The sequence below is a fragment of the Mugil cephalus genome, chromosome 3 (genome assembly GCF_022458985.1).
Source record: "Mugil cephalus isolate CIBA_MC_2020 chromosome 3, CIBA_Mcephalus_1.1, whole genome shotgun sequence".
NCBI classification, from domain to species: domain Eukaryota; kingdom Metazoa; phylum Chordata; class Actinopteri; order Mugiliformes; family Mugilidae; genus Mugil; species Mugil cephalus.
In genome coordinates, this window is record NC_061772.1 from 24,173,269 (window position 1) to 24,190,733 (window position 17,465).

The following is a 17,465-nucleotide window of genomic DNA, read 5'->3' on the forward strand; positions in this document are numbered from 1 at the left end:
TATAAAAACTGACATTTTTATTTCCTTTTGACTACACTAATTCCATTTCTTTTGATAAAATATGAATCATAGCACGGTAATCAATAAGCTAAACTTATTGAGATCAGCTTATTCTGTGAAAATCATTTCCCTTTTTCGTTTTACCAGTATAGAGAAGTTTAGAACGAGCTAAATTCCCCCTGTGGTTTCAGCACTGTTACTGTATTTCATGGTCTGTGAAATTGATTTGTTTCACTTCATATCACATCCAGTTGAAAGTGCAACATTAAAGTCTAACCTGCCTTTGCTTAAGCACAGATTGAAGCAAACTTGTCATCGCTTTAAAAAAAAAAACATGCCCAGCCGCATGGCGATAATGACGACGGAGCTTTTGAAATGTGCAGACAAGTAATTACAATTTTAGAGGGATACACAGTGTCTCTTTTTGTGAACTTGGCTGAGAACAATGCCTTTGGTTATTGCATTTATGTTCTTTTTGTTTCCCCCCAAAAAAGCCTAGGCACAGCTAACTGTACCAGTGTTCATCATTGTAGTTTTGTCACCTGCTCAAACAATCAACAGTGATGCGAACTGACAGCTAGAGCAACTTCACTTTGTCCCATTTCTTTTCTGTTTTTTTCCCTAACCTTTCTTTGTTCCTCCTATTCACTCCGTCCCTCCCCCGACTCCCCTGCCTCTCCTCGTTCCTTCCCTCTCTTCTCCTCTTCTGTTCCCAGACTCTCATGTCCCAAGGGCAGACGTTCCCAGCTGAGCGAAAGAAGCAGCAGCAGGGGCCAAACAAATCTCCCAAAAGGACATCTCTGTCTTCATCGCCATTGCCACCCGTTCCGCCTCCTCCACCCCAGAACAATCACTCCAACCTCTTCCTCTCGAGTGCCCTGCTGGGTCTCCCTGAACCCCATCACCCAAATGGAGTCATCCAAAGCACCACTCAGGACGCACCTTTGGCCCTCATCACCAAACCTCGCAAAGACTCTGCCTCTCAAGGCAAGTCCCCTCAGCGCGACTCAGATGCTGGGTCGATGCCTGTCAATCTGAGCACAGGGGCAAGTAGGACCCAGGCTGGGTCCCCGTCGCAGCCCCCGACTACCTCACCCCATGGGACAGGCCATGGATCCAGAAAGAACAAGACCTCGAAGGGTAAAGGACAGACACCGGGGCCGGGGCAGGGACAGGGACAGGGACAAGGACAAGGACAGGGACAGGGACAAGGACAGGGACAGGGACAGGGACAAGGACAAGCAGACCCTTCAGCTGACTGGAAGGGCTTCTCTCAGAACCACCTGGTACAGTCTCTAGTAGATTTGTTTCGGGGAGGAGCTCCCGGGATTGGGATTCCTGGAGTGAGCATCCCTGGAGTCGGTATTCCTGGAGTGGGGATCCCCGGGATGTGTAACCCCACAGCTGGTCTCCCAGCCAACAAGGAATCCGACGATTCAGGGGACGACGACGATGATGAGGATGACGACCTTGAGGAGGAGGAGGAGGAGGATGAAGAGGACACAGATGATAGTCTGTCAGGTCGGTATCTACGCTGACCACTTCCAGTTAGATGTTGATGAAATGTTTACATCAGGGCTGCAAATCAGCAATATATTAGTACTCTATACTATTCTAAATTGCTTATCTTACAGCACATTGACTAACCAATTAATTTACCAATCGTTTCCGCTGAGTGACTGAGTAAATTCTATAGATAGCCTCAAAATATAGCCCTGCAAAAGAGACTTGGTTCTGACTTCTAACAGTCTCACCCACTCTGTGTCTCACTTCAGAGTCTGACAGCAACTCAGACAGCGACGTCTCCGGGAAGAAAGTGAAGGAGTTAAAGCTGCTGCCGTCTGGATCATCTAAGAAGGAGATGACTTCCCGCAGGCTAACCAAAGGCCCAGAACTACTGAACACCTCAACCAATCACACCGCCACCAGCTGCTCTCCTCTAAACCTACAGGTCATCAAGACTCCCACCATCGCCACCAGCTCCAGTGCCTTGGCCTATCACAGCACTCCAGGCTCTTCTTCTTATAGCCTCGCCTCTCCATTAGGTAACGTGCTCATAATCCCGTCTGCAGATGGTGTTAAGAATCCACTCTTACTGTAAAGTCATACGTAGCACCGTGAACGACCGTGTGTCGCATACTGCAGTGGGTAAAGAGGTTGTTGCTTTCGGAAAGACAGGAAGAACGTTGTCATGGCTTAACCAGAGCTCTGAGGTCCTGTAGAGGCATGCCTAAGAGCCTTGACAACTTGTTTGGCACAACAACGAGCTTCATTTCCTCCTCTTTCAGTGCGGAGAGATTATCCAGATCAGAGAAAATAGGACATACTGTACGTGTAAATTGTAAGACGCGTCCCAAGAAGGCATTTATTTTCTCACTGTAAATATTTTCTTTCCTCTTATGCTTTTGTTCTTTTTTATCTACACTTTAAATTTTAGTTTGGGGGCATTAGTTTGACAATCCAGAGAACTGTGCGTGTATTTATGTGATCACTGTGTAAAATTTACGGTTGAACTGTCTCTTCCTCAGGCTTAGGGAAGAGGAAGAGGGTGACGGATGAGAAGGAGTTGATGATACCTCTGGAGTTGGGGTATGTAAAAGTGGCTGGGGGAAAAAAAAACACAGCTCACATGAAGTAGTTCATTCCTCACTGTGTTGAATTTCTTGGCACCTGAGATCGTAATAATGTACAACACACACTTTTTTTTTGTGAACGCCTGTGTTATTTGTTTTATTCTTGAAAACCTAGGTGGCGAAGAGAAACGAGAATCAAATCAGTGGCCGGACGGCCGCACGGCGAGGTGGCCTACTATGCCCCCTGTGGCAAGAAACTGAGGCAATACCCAGATGTGATGAAGGTACCCGGGCATCACAGTGCTGCAGTTTAGTCTCATCCATGACACAGAAGCAAATGTTCATGAGCAAAACAATGAGCAGTTTAGGTGTTCAAAGTGGATTTTATATTTTCTTATTTTTTATTTGTGACGTCTTTGCTAATAGCGGCAAAACTTCTCATCAACACTGCTCATGGAAATGCTTGTGTGTATCAGAATTTGCTATATATTGTCTATGCTACTGCTCCAGCTGCACTCCACCCTGCCCCCTCCCTGCTTTCTTTGACCCTAATAGTGAGAGATGATATTCTTAGATTCACTTCTTGTGCCACTTTTTCACCTCTCCTTCCTCCCCCCCCCCCCAAATGATTAATGATTAGTGTTGGGATGCACAACTTTGGCCCCGTTTGTACAGTACATTACAAACTATCACCTTCTCTGTTTGCCTCATCAAAAAGCTCAATCTCGCTGATTGTCAAAACTGCCTCCAAGTGTAGCGGCGCAACCTAAAAATTGTCTATGCAGTAACATTCACTCACTGCCAGCCCGTCACTAGGCAGTAAAAAGCCAAGCAATGCTTCAGATAAATAAGAAAGGGCCTGAATTGTGCACCCCAAGGTCAGAACGTTTTTCTCTCCCGAGAGCTTTTGCTCTTTTTTTGTCCCCTGGCTTTTATAATGATTAGTAGCACTGCACAGATGCAATGTAACCGTAGACTCCCTTCAATCTAGTACCTCCCAGTTGCTTTTTCAATGTCGCTAATTTCGCATTTTTTTTCTGCCTAAACCAACGCCATTATTATTTTCTCTTCTGTAGTATCTATCCAGAAATGGAATAAGTGGCATCGCGCGTGATAATTTTAGCTTCAGTGCAAAGATAAGGGTTGGTGACTTCTATGAAGCCAGAGAAGGACCCCAGGTGACTGCCTTTCATCTCTCTCTCTCTCTCTCTCTCCCCCTGATCCCTGTTCATCTTTTCATCTAGTGGCAGGCAAAGCTTCATGCAGCAGTCACTGTCAGGGCATGGATAGGAATCAACCAAAACCTTCAGTAGTCCTAGTTCATAGACCTCTCACTGTGCATGGAAAAATGTAATAATCGCCTGACATTACTTCCACAGGTGACCAGTGATATGTGCCATGTTATGTGTCTGTGACACAAAGAGATAAACTAGAAAATTAATGTGGTGTATTATTGGACGCAGAATAGCGAAAATAGATTTATACAGTGCTGAGGGGCAAGAGAGGCAGACTGCATAAAACTTAATAAACATAAATGAACTCCTATTTATTTCACAGTTTTGCTGGAGTTTTATAGAAAATATAGTGATGTGTTGTTTTATTAAATAATTACAAGAATGTTGTTGAATCAGAGCATAGCTAGAGGCAGCTAATTATCAAGTTGTTCCTTTATCACATTAAATGATAAATGCTAACAAGTCAGTATCTTTGGTATCTCTCCCCAATCTTTCCACCTCCACTTTGTCTCCGTCTCTAGGGTTTACAGTGGAGCCTGTTGAAGGAAGAGGAGGTCATTCCTCGTATTTTGGCGATGGAAGGACGCAGGGGTCGTCCCCCGAATTCCGAGCGTCAGTTAGCGGGCGAAAGTGCCAAAGGTAACCGACGAAGGAAGGGGCGACCCCCTAATGTGGGCGATCCACTGGCGCCCGAGGGTCCAAGTCCCAGTGAGGTCAAACTGCTGCGCAAACTAGAGGCTCAAGGTTAGCAGAGGAAATGAGCCCTGAAATATGTATGTGATAACCGTGCCTGTCGTTAATCAACAAAACGTTATTCATGTCGCGGAGACCAAATTCAGTTTTTTTTATTTTAGTATATGGACACGTCAGTTTTTTATCTGTCATGCTTATTTGTTAGATCCACCTACGTTATGTGTGATAATGTAGATACTTGTCAAGATGAACCAGCATTGTTATCATGTCTTTGTGATGTTTGTGGGCTTCGGTGTGTGTGTGTGTGTGTGCTTTGATTAAAACATGGCTCCTGCTATTAGAAATTAAAAGTAATTTTATGCCTCCAGGATCTTCTGGTGGTTAGGCGCTCTATTGTATAAAATATTACAAGTATATCTCAATATTTTATGTATTAATTGACTGAATCAGTAAATATTCATATTTGTGTGTAATTGTTAAACGTCATAAACGAAACTTTATAAAAGGAAAGGAATGCTAAGTCAGACTACAGTAGTATTCAGGTATTCTCTTGAAATGTCTGACGCACAATGGTTTTCTTTCTGCTTTGTGTAGAAATAGCCAGACAGGCCGCCCAGATGAAGCTTATGAGAAAACTGGAAAAGCAAGCACTGGCGCGTGCAGCCAAGGAAGCTCGGAAACAGCAAGGTAAGAGAGCACGGGGCTGTAAACATGAAGGTTATTCAGCTGATCAGCCGGTCATTTCAGTCTACTTTGATCTAAATGAGTCTTGCATAAAGACCAGCAGGTTCCTTTTCACGAACGTATGCTGCTCATATACCCTTTGTTTTTGTATGCTGGCTGATATTCATTTTCATCACCTCAACGCAAGGCTTTAATCTTCTTTCCGCTCTAATCTTTTATTGCAACTATGCAGCTTTTTTTTCTCCAATATTATGATTATATATCTTTTGTTCTTATACATGATGATGAAGCTAAAAAGTAAAATCTCTTTGTTTAACTTAAATTCAGAAATCTAACCAAACATGATGTAGTATATTCCGAAAAGCATGATGCACAAAAACATTTAAACTGGAGAAAACAATGTACGTCTCCGCTCTCAGTGTCACAGCACTTTTATTTTTTCAGTTGAGCTTTTGCAGCGGGTACAATTTCTTCAATATGGAAATGAGCACAGATACACTGAATAAATTTAGTGACACTGGTGACCTAAAAACTTTGTGTCTTTATATAAACTGTCTTATCGGTCTGAAATCCTAGAATCAAACTTGTGACCCAGCCGGTTATTGACCTAATCTATATCCAGGCTGTCAAAAATCCTTGAATCACAAGTCAACGCACAGCAAAGATGTTGTGCTTCAGCAGTTACTGCTGCAACTACAGTTGTTTGTGGCAACGTTGCGTCAGTTCGTACAAAAGGAACACTACGATGATCCCAGTGCTGTGGTGGCAATATTTATGTAAACCATCTTGTGTGCCATCTCGCTTCATTGTTGTCTGCTTGTAGTTTAAAATGTGGCTTAAACTGGCAGCAAAGCTCACGTTTAACTCACCATTTACCTAAATAATGACAAATTAAAATTGGATTTCTTTCATGCCCCTTTCTCTTCTGACAATGGGATAAACATTGCATTAGATAATTACATGATCTCCCATATTGCTTTTATTGAATTGTTTAAAGTTGCTTTAAAACCACTGGACACCGACTATCAAAGCGCTGTTGCATTCATTATACACAAGAAGGTATCGCACTCAGTAACTCTGTAAGTTATATGAAAAGGTTAGACAGTCATCACCGGCATCTAGAAGGTCACAAAATACAAGTGTCTCCATTTAAGAGGCTGCGCTGCCGAGATGTTTAAGCATCCTTAGTTGAGGTCAGGTCCCGTAACCGTGACACCATGATACTGGAATGAGCTGCAACACAGCTACAGGCTAAGAAGCTCACTCCTCTGGGAGTTTTACTAACTTATATTTCTATGATATGTTTTGTGTCACTGTCATCATCGTGGCCGTGTGTGGATGTGTTGGTTGTTTTGAATTAACTCATTTATGATCAATGGTCTTGTTGCTTTTCAATTTAAATCCCAGGCCTCGAATAAATAAGTAACTAAACTGAACACATCCAGTTAGGTTAATAATATCCTTTCCTTTAAATCAGTGTTGAGACATAGTCATGGTGTGATCTGTCTTGGAAGTTATGATCACACAGTTTTTAAGATAAGCTCTTTTCTTTGTGCGCTGCTTTACGCTTATAACTGGTCAAAATAATATTACAGATGCTCATTTTTATAAGGAATTCTTTATATAATTTATTATATAATGTGCAATTTTGAGCAGAGCCTGCACACAATCTTGATTGTTTTGTGTTTCGTTGTTGCTAATCTGGCCTCTCTCTCATGTAAAACATATCCTCGCCTCGGTAAAACCTTTCGAATAAATAACTCTTAACAACCCTAATTTCTTCATGACATGAATACATTTTGCAGTGCACTTAATACATATCACTGATTTGACTCTTGTAGCTATCATGGCAGCTGAGGAGCGGAGGAAGCAGAAAGAGCAGATCAAGATCCTCAAGCAGCAGGTGGGTCATCTTTATCAGAAATGATATAGTCTTCCTTTTTTTTTTTTTATTCTAATCTAAATTTCCTAACGCACATACTCCCTGTAAGCACTGTTGGAACTGCTGAATTGTTATTCTGTATTTTAAAGCTTTTCAATTACCATTATTACTCGTAGCTTCTGTACTTCTTGAGTGGAATAGAGTGGCTGGAAAGTGATTTTATCTGTGGATGTTTTCCAATGTCTAAAATATTAAAAGATTATGTGCGTGTGTTTTTTTTTTTTTTTCTTGCAGGAAAAGATCAAGCGTATTCAGCAGATTCGAATGGAGAAGGAACTCAGAGCGCAGCAAATTTTGGAGGTAGAGAATCTGATCCAACAGCACCTCTGATTAAGCAGAACATTCCTGGATAGCTACAGCCCCTCCGTCTATAGTGTTTTAATCTTCCTAAAGCTCATTACTGAACAGCGGCATGCATTGGAGGGAGTTGCGTCTTCTTAGGCATAATTCCACATGGAACTAATGCTAAATTGGTCTTGGTTGACGGCTGTTGAATATTAAAATGGCTGTTGCTGCCTCTTCAGACCTTATTTAAATTGGACAGAAAAGTCTTTTTTCATCAGACAACAGTAACAGTTTAGCATAAGTGGGTCGAGAAAAAAAAAAAGGTGCTGTTTTCCACACACAAACACACATCCGAAGATGCTTACACACACATGCAAGCACACACAATTATACTGTAGGAGCTTCAAAGTGTTTTAGCAGGACTAAATCAATTTTGAGTTGACACGGTTGGCAAGCCACTCTTAACAGGAGGCTTCAACATTTTCACAATTACGTGTTAAAGAGATACATTATTCATTCGCTGTGTTTTACAAATTTGACTGGCATTCAGGAGCATGAAATCTTTGTGCAAAATATAAAAAAAAAAAAAAAAAAATCTGCAAACAATCAGTTAAAGTGCACCAGAGCCCTGACCCAAGACTGATTGATGTGTGTCTGTCACTGTGATTCTTGACCTTAATCTTTATTCATAGGCCAAACGGAGGAAGAAAGAGGAAGCCGCCAACGCCAAAATACTAGAAGCTGAAAAACGAATAAAGGTACGTTTGTATTTTCGTGAAACCCTTGACAATAAAAAAAATAAAAATAAATAATCACAGTTGGTTTATTATTCAAATGTGTGGCATCAAATTTCACATCGTGGGTCCTTTTTTTCTGCTTAAGACGTAGCCGGTGATAAAATGAGGACAGCCCTTTGAAAGTGGAAGAAATTCCACCAGTCTGTCGTGATTGTGATGATGTTTGTGCTATGGAGCATATTGATTTTTCCCTCATCTTCTCATTGTTTCCTCCAAGGAGAAAGAGTTGAGGAGACAGCAGGCGGAGATCCTCAAACACCAGGTAGGCATTTACTACGACAGACTCAGCCTCTTCAACACAATAGTTAGTTCTGAATAAGACCTCTTAGCTCAAACGTCTCTTGTAGAAGAAACTGACAATGTGTGCGTGTGCGTGAATGAGTATATATGTGCATCAATGTGAATTTAAAGACGTGCGTGCGTGTGGTGTAAATGTGGTTAATTGCCAAACTTGTGTGTATCTTCAGTATTTCTCTTTATTAAAACCTTAATGGTATTGGATATCACTTCTGTTCCATAATATTTTGCCAACTCTCTCTGCCAGGAGTTGGAGAGGCATAGACTAGATATGGTATGGGTATGTTTATTTTTGTACATCTAACACCTGCATCGTGTAACTGGTTGTGTTATGGTTGTCATAGCAATGCATTAAGTGTAGCACTGGCTGCTGTCATACTACATTCTTCTGCATGGCTTTCCAGCAAAACCAACAAAAGAGAAAACGAGTCAGTATGCTGCCTCCATCTGCTCGTCCTGAGGGACAACTGACCCTGTCACGGTGGCCAGACAGCTTCTGTCCCCCTCCCCCATCCTTCCCCTTCTACTCAGAATGCATTGCAAAGGCCGCTAGCCAATCCACACTCACTGTCTGAAAGTGCGCTCGAGGAGTTTCCATCCATCACATACATTGTCTAACTGTTGTATTGGAGTAGCCTGTGTTACCCATGAGTGCCTGACGATTTTTCGGCCCAGACACTGAGCTTGAGTCTGTTCGTCCGTGCATCTGTTCCCGCAGTCCACAGAGTGCTGGACTTTAACCTGTCCCATCCCAGCCTCTCTTGTCATTCACTGTTCCTGTACTCTGCACAAAGAATGAAAACAGCTACCGAGAGTCATTTTGTCTTCATGGTGGAGCCGCTTCCAGGCAGATTTCCCTCCCCTTTTTCTGGTGCGGGTACATGACAGACTTAGCTTGAAAATAGACCTGTTATAACTGTAGAACAAGAACGAAATCAATTCCACCACGGGGACAAATATGGTTCTGTGTAGCATTTTGTTTTGGCCTGGCTCTCCTGCTTGTAGCCCTTTTCACTCATACACAGTCGCAGCTGAATCTAAAGGTCTGCCTATCTGTTTCACAGTGGACTGATCACTACATAAACCCCCTTATACCTTCACTCACAGAGCAGTGAAAGGGTGACAATTGAGATACATGAACTAATACTCGTACTTACGGTTATCACATGCAGTTGTGTTGCTTTCGATTGACTGTAGTTTGTTATCATAAAAACAATGAACATATCCGTTGCTTTTGATGGATTGGATAAAGCTGAATGCCACGGGCTTTATGCCCTTTTTGTCCATTTGTAGGACAAATCAAACCAATAACGACAAAGAAATATTGTAGCGGAGTGCTTGGCATCTAGCCTGTTTTGTTTATCACGATGACAAAACAATCCGCGCAAAAAGCCCATTCCAGTCACTACGTGCTGGAAATGTCCTTGGCAAGCCCTAAAAAGTGGCAATTGTGTCTTTCTGGTGGATCACAGAGGGAATGACAGGCTGATACGGTGGAGCGGGAAACCTAAAGAGATCAAATAAAATGATAGTCAGTCACCAGTGATTCCTGTGCCCTTTTGCAGTAGACTGTGTATCATGCACCAAAGAACAACATCCCATCCTCAGCAGTCACACACTGCGCTAATACTTAAGTCACTAAAACCACTGAAGTGGAACTGCTCAGTTTGTAGCTACTCCTCACCGTCCATTCCTCTTTGTCATCCCCTCCCCAAATATTATTGGAACGACGCGACAAACGTGCATTAGCATTGGCTCACGTAACAGAATTTATTAGGCTGATTGTAACGCCAGTGTGGCATGTCAAGACAAACTTGTGGCGACTAGTGTTATGTTGCTTCTGTCGTGTCAGCTTTAGTTTAGAGGCGCCGTCACCGATTCCAGCTGCTTCTCTTTTTTGAGCCTGTCATCACATCTACTTTGTATCGCATCTATGTGTTGCTTTTTGGTTGTCATTGTACTACTGTACTCTTCACTTATGCTTCCACCACACATGTGAAAGTGTATACATGTGAAGCATCGTTTTGTGTTTGTTCAAGTATGGTGCCTCTATTGAATATAGTGCATTACAGTTTTGCATTAATACATAAATCAATTAGTCGACCTTGAGTGCTGTATGTGCGGTGTGTGCTTGTTAATGTGCCTCTGTTTTCTGTACTTCAGGAGAGGGAAAGGAGGCGGCAACATGTAATGCTGATGAAGGCGGTTGAGGCTCGCAAGAAAGCAGAGGTAGTCTATACGCACGCGGATAAATGCGGAAACACACACATGCACACAGTCCACTCCATAAAAAGAGCCCAAGTCATTATTCCCTCGATGGATTCCCGCTTTCTCTCCTTTTTGTGCGCTCTTTCCCTTCATTCATTTTTTTTTTTCTAACACACTTACCAAGTCAAAAGATTCTGGCCCCTCAAGCACTTTTCTTTTGAATGCACAGCAGCATTAGGCTGAATTCTAACACTGCTCAGCAAAGTCAAGTAAACCTTCTTGTCTGTTTTTTTTTTCACCACGCACGCAAATGCACGCAACACACACTTCGCTTCCCTAACGCTCCCTTGAATTTTGGACTCTCTAGGAGCGTGAACGCTTGCGGCAGGAGAAAAGGGATGAGAAGCGCTTGAACAAAGAGCGTAAACTGGAGCAACGGAGGCTGGAGCTGGAGATAGCGAGGGAACTGAAGAAGCCAAATGAAGATATGTGTCTGTCTGATCATAAGGTAGATTACACAGTTGCAAATTATTATCGTTATTATTATTGATGTTGTAAGTTTAACATTTTCTTGAGGGTCAGTGTAATAAGACCACATGGTACTGCATATTTTTACATGTGGATGTGTGTGCCCCCAAGTGGTTAAATAGGAGTACTGCTAAACGTTTAAAATAACCTGGCACTACAGCTGTATAAACTGAAAAGCACCATCTTGATAACAGCAGATGCATGACTCAAACTTACACTTTGTCTTCTTGTCTACAAGCCACACAAACCACACCTTAGAACAGCATTAACTTGTAACTCTTTTCCTGTGTTCAGGCTCTTCCTGATTTCTCCCGGATCCCCGGACTCATCCTGCCGGGACGTGCCGTGTCGGATTGCCTGATGCTGATGCAGTTCTTGCGAGGCTTCGGGAAGGTTCTGGGCCTCGATTTGAATGCCGACGTGCCCACCCTGGGTATGCTGCAGGAGGGCTTGCTCAATGTGGGCGACAGCATGGGCCAGGTTCAGGACCTTCTGGTCAAATTGCTCTCTCTGGCAGTCTGTGATCCCGGTCTACCACCTGGACAAAAGGTGAGATACTTCAAAGATACTTGTGTATAAGTTTTAAATTAGTGGCAGAGTTACACTTGGAATGAAAATAGAGCACTTGTTGCCCTGTCTAGTAATTTTAAGATGTTAAGATGTTGTAAAAACATGTATTGAAAACAATAATAGCGTAATATGCAGATGTAGCACTTATATACCATATTGCTAATGTCTGATATAATAATATAATAACACTGATGCTGTTGTTTTGCTTATATATTTTAGGTTTAGGTATTGTACTGTGAAAACTATTAACCTAATAATGTCTGTGAAAAATAAAATTTGCCAAGAAAGTGGGTAAAAACCTATTTGTCACTATCTCCTTTTCTATTAGACAAAAACAATGCTGGGAGACCACCTGACCAACGTTGGCATCAACAGGGATAACGTCTCTGAGGTGCTGCAGATGTACATGGGAGCCCATTGTGCCAATACAGAACTGGCTCCTCTGGCCCTCAGTCTGAAGACCAAGGCTTTTCAGGCTCACTCGCCTGCCCAGAAGGCCTCAATCCTGGGTTTCTTGGCTAACGAACTGGCCTGCAGCAAAGCTGTTATCAGGTAGGAGCAGCACTAGGAGCTGAAATGTGTGACCATCCAACTGACCACAGGTCTTTTCTTAATGTAGCGTCACAAGATTCAAGTCGTGTTTATTGTCACTAACAAAATGTGTTAATAAAAGCATGCAGAGGTGTAAAATACTGTTTTGTCTAGTCCCACTAAGCTGCATATGTGCTGACAAAACACACACAATAACTACTATAAATGCAAATGCTGCCGCACTACTTCACTAAAAAGAAGATATAAAAATGAAAGAAAGAATTAATTCCGTTACTTTTAGATTCGACTGAACAGGCCAATTGAAGTGTAAGCATTTAACTGGAGTGCATAGTTATTGTCATAAATATATAGAATGAGCATTGTTCTCATTAGAACGGGTGATGATGACAGTATTGAAGAGTTCAAAATGCCACGGATGCATTTAGTACAAAATATCACAAATATATTAATGAAAACTGTCACAAAATAAAAATGTGGTATTTGTTGTGCAAGTGTCCATCTCGATTGAAAGCAGCTTGTGTGTGAGTGTGTTGTGTGTGTGTGTCACTGATAGAATGATGCAGGGTTATAAAGTAAGTTATTCTTTCTCTATTTCTGGAGTGACATAATTAACACATTTGAAATCCAACTTTTCTACTCAATAAACACGCACAGAAAGAAATACGTAATTTTCTAGCAAATGTGCTTTTATATTGTTTAACGTGCAAGTTATTCATCAGCTAATAAGGTTATGTTTTAGTGATGGAGTGGAAAGCGATTCATGAAGCTTCAGTAGGGAGCAGTAATTTGCAATAGAGTCCTTTTGCTTGTAAGGGAATTATGCAAGTGTTAATTTATGATGCCCTGAACTTCTTCCTGAACTTTTAACCAATATTTTATGTTATTACATTAACAATTAACGGGGCTGCATTTTCTATTAAAGTGAGATCGACAAGAACTTGGATCAGATGGCAAACATGAGGAAGGACAAGATCATCATGGAGGGAAAACTGAAGAAGTAAGTTTGTTGTTTATGTTTTTTCTAAACAAGTGAGTGATTACACACTATGATGCTGAACCTGTGTGTGTTTATGCAGGTTGAGGACCATTTATGCCAAACGAACTGGGAGGAGGGAGGCCAGTATGGGCGTGGAAGAAAACCAGTCAGTGGGCACCCCGTCCTCAGCCACCAAACGCAAGAGGAAACTGGCGGCTGACAGTGAAGACGACGACGAAGATGACGAAGACAGCGATGACCCTGCAGAGGACGACGAAGAGGAGGAGGAGGAAGAGATGAAAAAGGTTAAAAAAGTGGAGACATATGATGAGGTAATAAAAAAATGAGACAATAAACTCTTTGTTAAAACTGACCTTGTGCCACAGACGTTTACTGTTCTTGTTGTCTCCTGCCAGGATGATGTTGACCAAGCCACCAGTATTGAAGAGCTGGAGAAACAAATTGAGAAATTAGCCAAGGTATGCGCTCTTTTAAAAAAAACGTACTGCAACAAAGTTTATACCCATTAAATTAAATGTATAAGGCGTCAGAAAATGAACGCATGCTTGGGTGACGCTGATAATGTGTGATTAAATGTGGCACACGCAATGAGATTAAACAGGTCTCCTGGGGAAGAAACTATGAATAAACCACAGAAACATGGTGTATTATTGATGTTGGGTATTACTAGACATCATGCTAACTGGTTAACCAGGGCTCCAGTGCACGTCACCACAAACGTGCGTTTATTTATGTATATACAATTTAAGAAAATGCACCGTACAATTTGGAAAACCGACGTAAATGTGATGAAAAACATCATTTTCTCAACCTGAACATGCTTAAATATTCACAGGATGTGTTAAAAACCGCCATATGTTTAGTACATTAAATGAGCACGTATGCTGACGCAACACAATTTACTAATGAAGACATTAATTAGCATGAATTACCTAATTAGCATAGCATGTAATGCGTGATATATCACAGATTACAAAAGGACATTGTGTAGCATGTTTTCTGAGGGTGTTTAGGAGTCATGGAGTTTGTTTTATACCACTGCAGCAACATCACCAGACCAGAAGAAAGCTGTTTGAGATCTCCCATTCTCTGCGCTCCATGATGTATGGACAGGACCGCTACCGCCGCCGGTACTGGGTGCTTCCCCACTGTGGGGGGGTCTTCATTGAAGCCATGGAGAGCGGAGAAGGTAGTTACAGTACACCACGCGCTAAATTTGATCCATCCTTATCCCGAGATGCTTAAGCTTTCTCATCTAATTGTGAATATTATTTTACACACACACTCATAAACATATCTGGAAAATAGAAATCGCGCTAAGACATCTGATTATGCCGGAAGACGGAGGAAATTAATCTGTTTATCTGCATCTTCAGCTGTTTTTAGAAGTAGCGGAAATTATGCTGATGATGTTTTACTTTATCGTAATTCTCTAAGATTAATTTGAGATTGCATCTGTAAATTATAATAATCTCACGTAACTCTACTTATCTTCCAAAAGCAAACGGAGAATAATGTTATAGAGTAAACACAACTCAGTTTTAAGAACACACATTGACGGTACTCTCCGTTTTTTTCCTGTAGCTCCAGAGGAACTGGAAGAGGAGCGACAGAGAAGGAGGAGAGCCGCAGAGGAGGTTAAGGTCAAAGAAGAACCTCAGGAGATCGAATTGCAGAAGGAGAAACCCTCCGGCCTCGATGGGCCGGGCATTCGAACGCAAGGCTTGGAGATACAGAAAGAGGAGGAAAAGGAGCACGAGGGGAAGATAGACTCCCCAGCTGTCTTCTACCAGCAACCAGGCTGTGTTTCCAAACTGTGCACACTCCGCGATGTCAGCAAGGACGTTGGCAAAGAATCTGTGAAGGCAGAGGACAAGGAGAGTCCCCACGTGAGACAAAACGGCAGTCCCGTGGGCTCTCCCACTGTCACAACCACAGCAACGCCATCCTCCCCCCTTCTCAATACCCCAGAGCCGGCGGCAGCAACAACTCCCTCCATGGTGACCACTAATGACACTACAAACATCCCTCCCCCAGCCTCCGCCTCTTTATCTGTCCCGTGCCTGCCAGCTCCTCGCGAAAGCCCAGGGAACACTCCCCCAGCCTCGTCGCCCGCCCCGTCTCCTCACCTCTCATTCCAAGCCAACGACCAGCTGCTCAGAGTCCTGACGGAGAGGAGCGGACACTGGTTCAGTCTGCTCCCTCGCAACCCCTGTGACCTCACCTCCCTCACCACGACTCCTCCAGGAGCGCCTCGCGTGTCCCCTCAGGCAACCTCCACCCCGGGCCGACCCAGATCCCCACCTCCGTCCCCTGCCCTTCCTCTCACCCCTTCCGCTGCCTCGGCCTCAGCCAGCCCGCACCACCCGGCCGGCCTCCTAAACTACCCATTATCTGCCCTGCAGGTGAGGCTGTTGGTTGGAATAGATACAGCTGTAGTAGTTGTAGCTGTTTCCCAGCTCGCATGAACGCCTCGTTTCAGTCTCCTCCAGCTCCCTCATGCATGTGTGTTTTTTTTCTCTTTTCTCCCCAGGTGAAGTCAGGTGGTTCATTGCTAGGAGTTTCTTTCGGGAGTTGGCCCAGTGGTATGATAAGTCCCAGCCTGCCTCTGTGCAGCAGCCCCAGCCCCGTGCCGGGTCATTCTCTAGAGGGGAACACGGCGGCGAGTGTCTCCAGTAAGAGCGAATCACCTTTACCTCGCATTGAGAAAACCTCCTCCATGCCCTCTCCCGCCTTGGAGATGCCCAAATCCCTCGATCACGCCATACCTCGGCCCATCCCGGAGGGTGAGTGACAAAACGCGGTGAAAGTAATTAAAGCGGCAGCTACTGCGAAGCCCCACTTTTTAATTCAAAAGTAGTCACCTGCCTGAGTAATCCAAGATAATGGGATCAGCCAAAGTTTTGCTACGCAATTTAATTTAGGTTGAACATACTCTAACTCAATGAAGCACCTTTTTACACTGACAGATGTCCAGCGTCTTTTAACTTACATTCTTGTTGGTGCTTGTTGTCTCAGAGATGCTGACAGGTTGGTGGCGGGTGTCTGACATTGAAGAGCTGAGAGCTCTGGCCAATGCTCTCCACAGCCGAGGAATGAGAGAGAAGGTCCTCCAGAGGCAGATGCAGAAATACATGGAGATCATCCCCCAGGTCTGCACCAAACACAAAGATGGTAAGCTTGTAAAAGTTCTTCTCAGCGTGTCATCACTACATGAGTAACAGATAAACCTTTGTGTGCTGTCTTCCAAATTTAAAAGCAGGCCTGTAATAGTCTGTGACTGCCAACACTGTATTATTGACATTTGAACTACCTTGATAACTGTGCATGTAGGACTGTATTGATGTTGTGTTTAGCTGCATCGGCGAGTGAATTTGTGTGTGTGTGTGTGTGTATTCACGACTGACTGACTGACATCTGTCATGTCGTTCGTCCAGTGGCCATGATCGAGCTCCGTGAGCTGGAGGAGAGCCAGGTCAGCGTGGAGTCGGTGCGGGGCTGGTGCGTTGAGGAGCAGGCGATGGAAATGGACATTGCTGTGCTGCAGCAGGTTGAGGAACTGGAGAGGAAGGTCACTGCAGCCAGCCTGCAAGTCAAGGTGAAGTAGTAACACATGAATCCAAACAACCCCCCTTCACTTCATTTGTGACTGGGGTAAAAACTACATTTTTGTGCAGGACTAAACAGTTGATTCCCTCTCCCAGGGCTGGACGTATCCGGACCCTCAGTCCGAACGGGAGGACCTTGTGTATTATGAGCACAAACCCCCGACCAAATCAACGCCAGCATCAGCAAATGCAGGAGACAAGGAGTCCAAGGACCATCCGGAGGAGCGGGGGGAGAAGGGCGGGGTGATGCGTCACCCGGACAACCCGCTGGACATAGCAGTGACACGTCTGGCCGATCTGGAGCGCAACATCGAGAGAAGGTACCTGAGGAGCCCCTTAGGTACCACCATTCAGATCAGGCTGGATAATGTGGGTACGGTCACTGTCCCTGCCCCCGCCCCATCCACTAGTGCTGACAGGGAAGGGTAGGTCATTTCTCCAACCAAAGCTCCCCCCCCCTCTCCACTAAGACCCTTTCCTCTCTGTGTGTGCTTTA

At 43.6% G+C, this 17,465-nt stretch overlaps 1 protein-coding gene across 16 annotated transcripts in view; it reads left to right on the plus strand.

The window, feature by feature from the left end:
• The window catches only part of baz2ba (bromodomain adjacent to zinc finger domain, 2Ba), a 63,814-nt gene that overhangs the window by 41,862 nt on the left and 4,487 nt on the right, over positions 1-17,465 (plus strand). For 4 of the 16 annotated variants that reach the window (XM_047581369.1, XM_047581372.1, XM_047581371.1 and 1 more), the window contains 25 exons: positions 717-1,521; positions 1,776-2,045; positions 2,529-2,589; positions 2,749-2,857; positions 3,650-3,751; positions 4,330-4,552; positions 5,096-5,188; positions 7,027-7,088; positions 7,362-7,427; positions 8,105-8,170; positions 8,427-8,471; positions 8,754-8,786; positions 10,670-10,735; positions 11,082-11,222; positions 11,537-11,791; positions 12,141-12,364; positions 13,287-13,361; positions 13,441-13,672; positions 13,757-13,819; positions 14,406-14,550; positions 14,946-15,766; positions 15,895-16,147; positions 16,380-16,535; positions 16,799-16,959; positions 17,066-17,394. In XM_047581369.1, coding sequence (XP_047437325.1) covers positions 717-1,521; positions 1,776-2,045; positions 2,529-2,589; positions 2,749-2,857; positions 3,650-3,751; positions 4,330-4,552; positions 5,096-5,188; positions 7,027-7,088; positions 7,362-7,427; positions 8,105-8,170; positions 8,427-8,471; positions 8,754-8,786; positions 10,670-10,735; positions 11,082-11,222; positions 11,537-11,791; positions 12,141-12,364; positions 13,287-13,361; positions 13,441-13,672; positions 13,757-13,819; positions 14,406-14,550; positions 14,946-15,766; positions 15,895-16,147; positions 16,380-16,535; positions 16,799-16,959; positions 17,066-17,394 — 4,856 coding nt within the window. The remainder of the gene's footprint in view (positions 1-716; positions 1,522-1,775; positions 2,046-2,528; positions 2,590-2,748; positions 2,858-3,649; positions 3,752-4,329; positions 4,553-5,095; positions 5,189-7,026; positions 7,089-7,361; positions 7,428-8,104; positions 8,171-8,426; positions 8,472-8,753; positions 8,787-10,669; positions 10,736-11,081; positions 11,223-11,536; positions 11,792-12,140; positions 12,365-13,286; positions 13,362-13,440; positions 13,673-13,756; positions 13,820-14,405; positions 14,551-14,945; positions 15,767-15,894; positions 16,148-16,379; positions 16,536-16,798; positions 16,960-17,065; positions 17,395-17,465) is intronic. The other 12 variants (XM_047581374.1, XM_047581382.1, XM_047581375.1 and 9 more) reach the window with 12 other exon arrangements.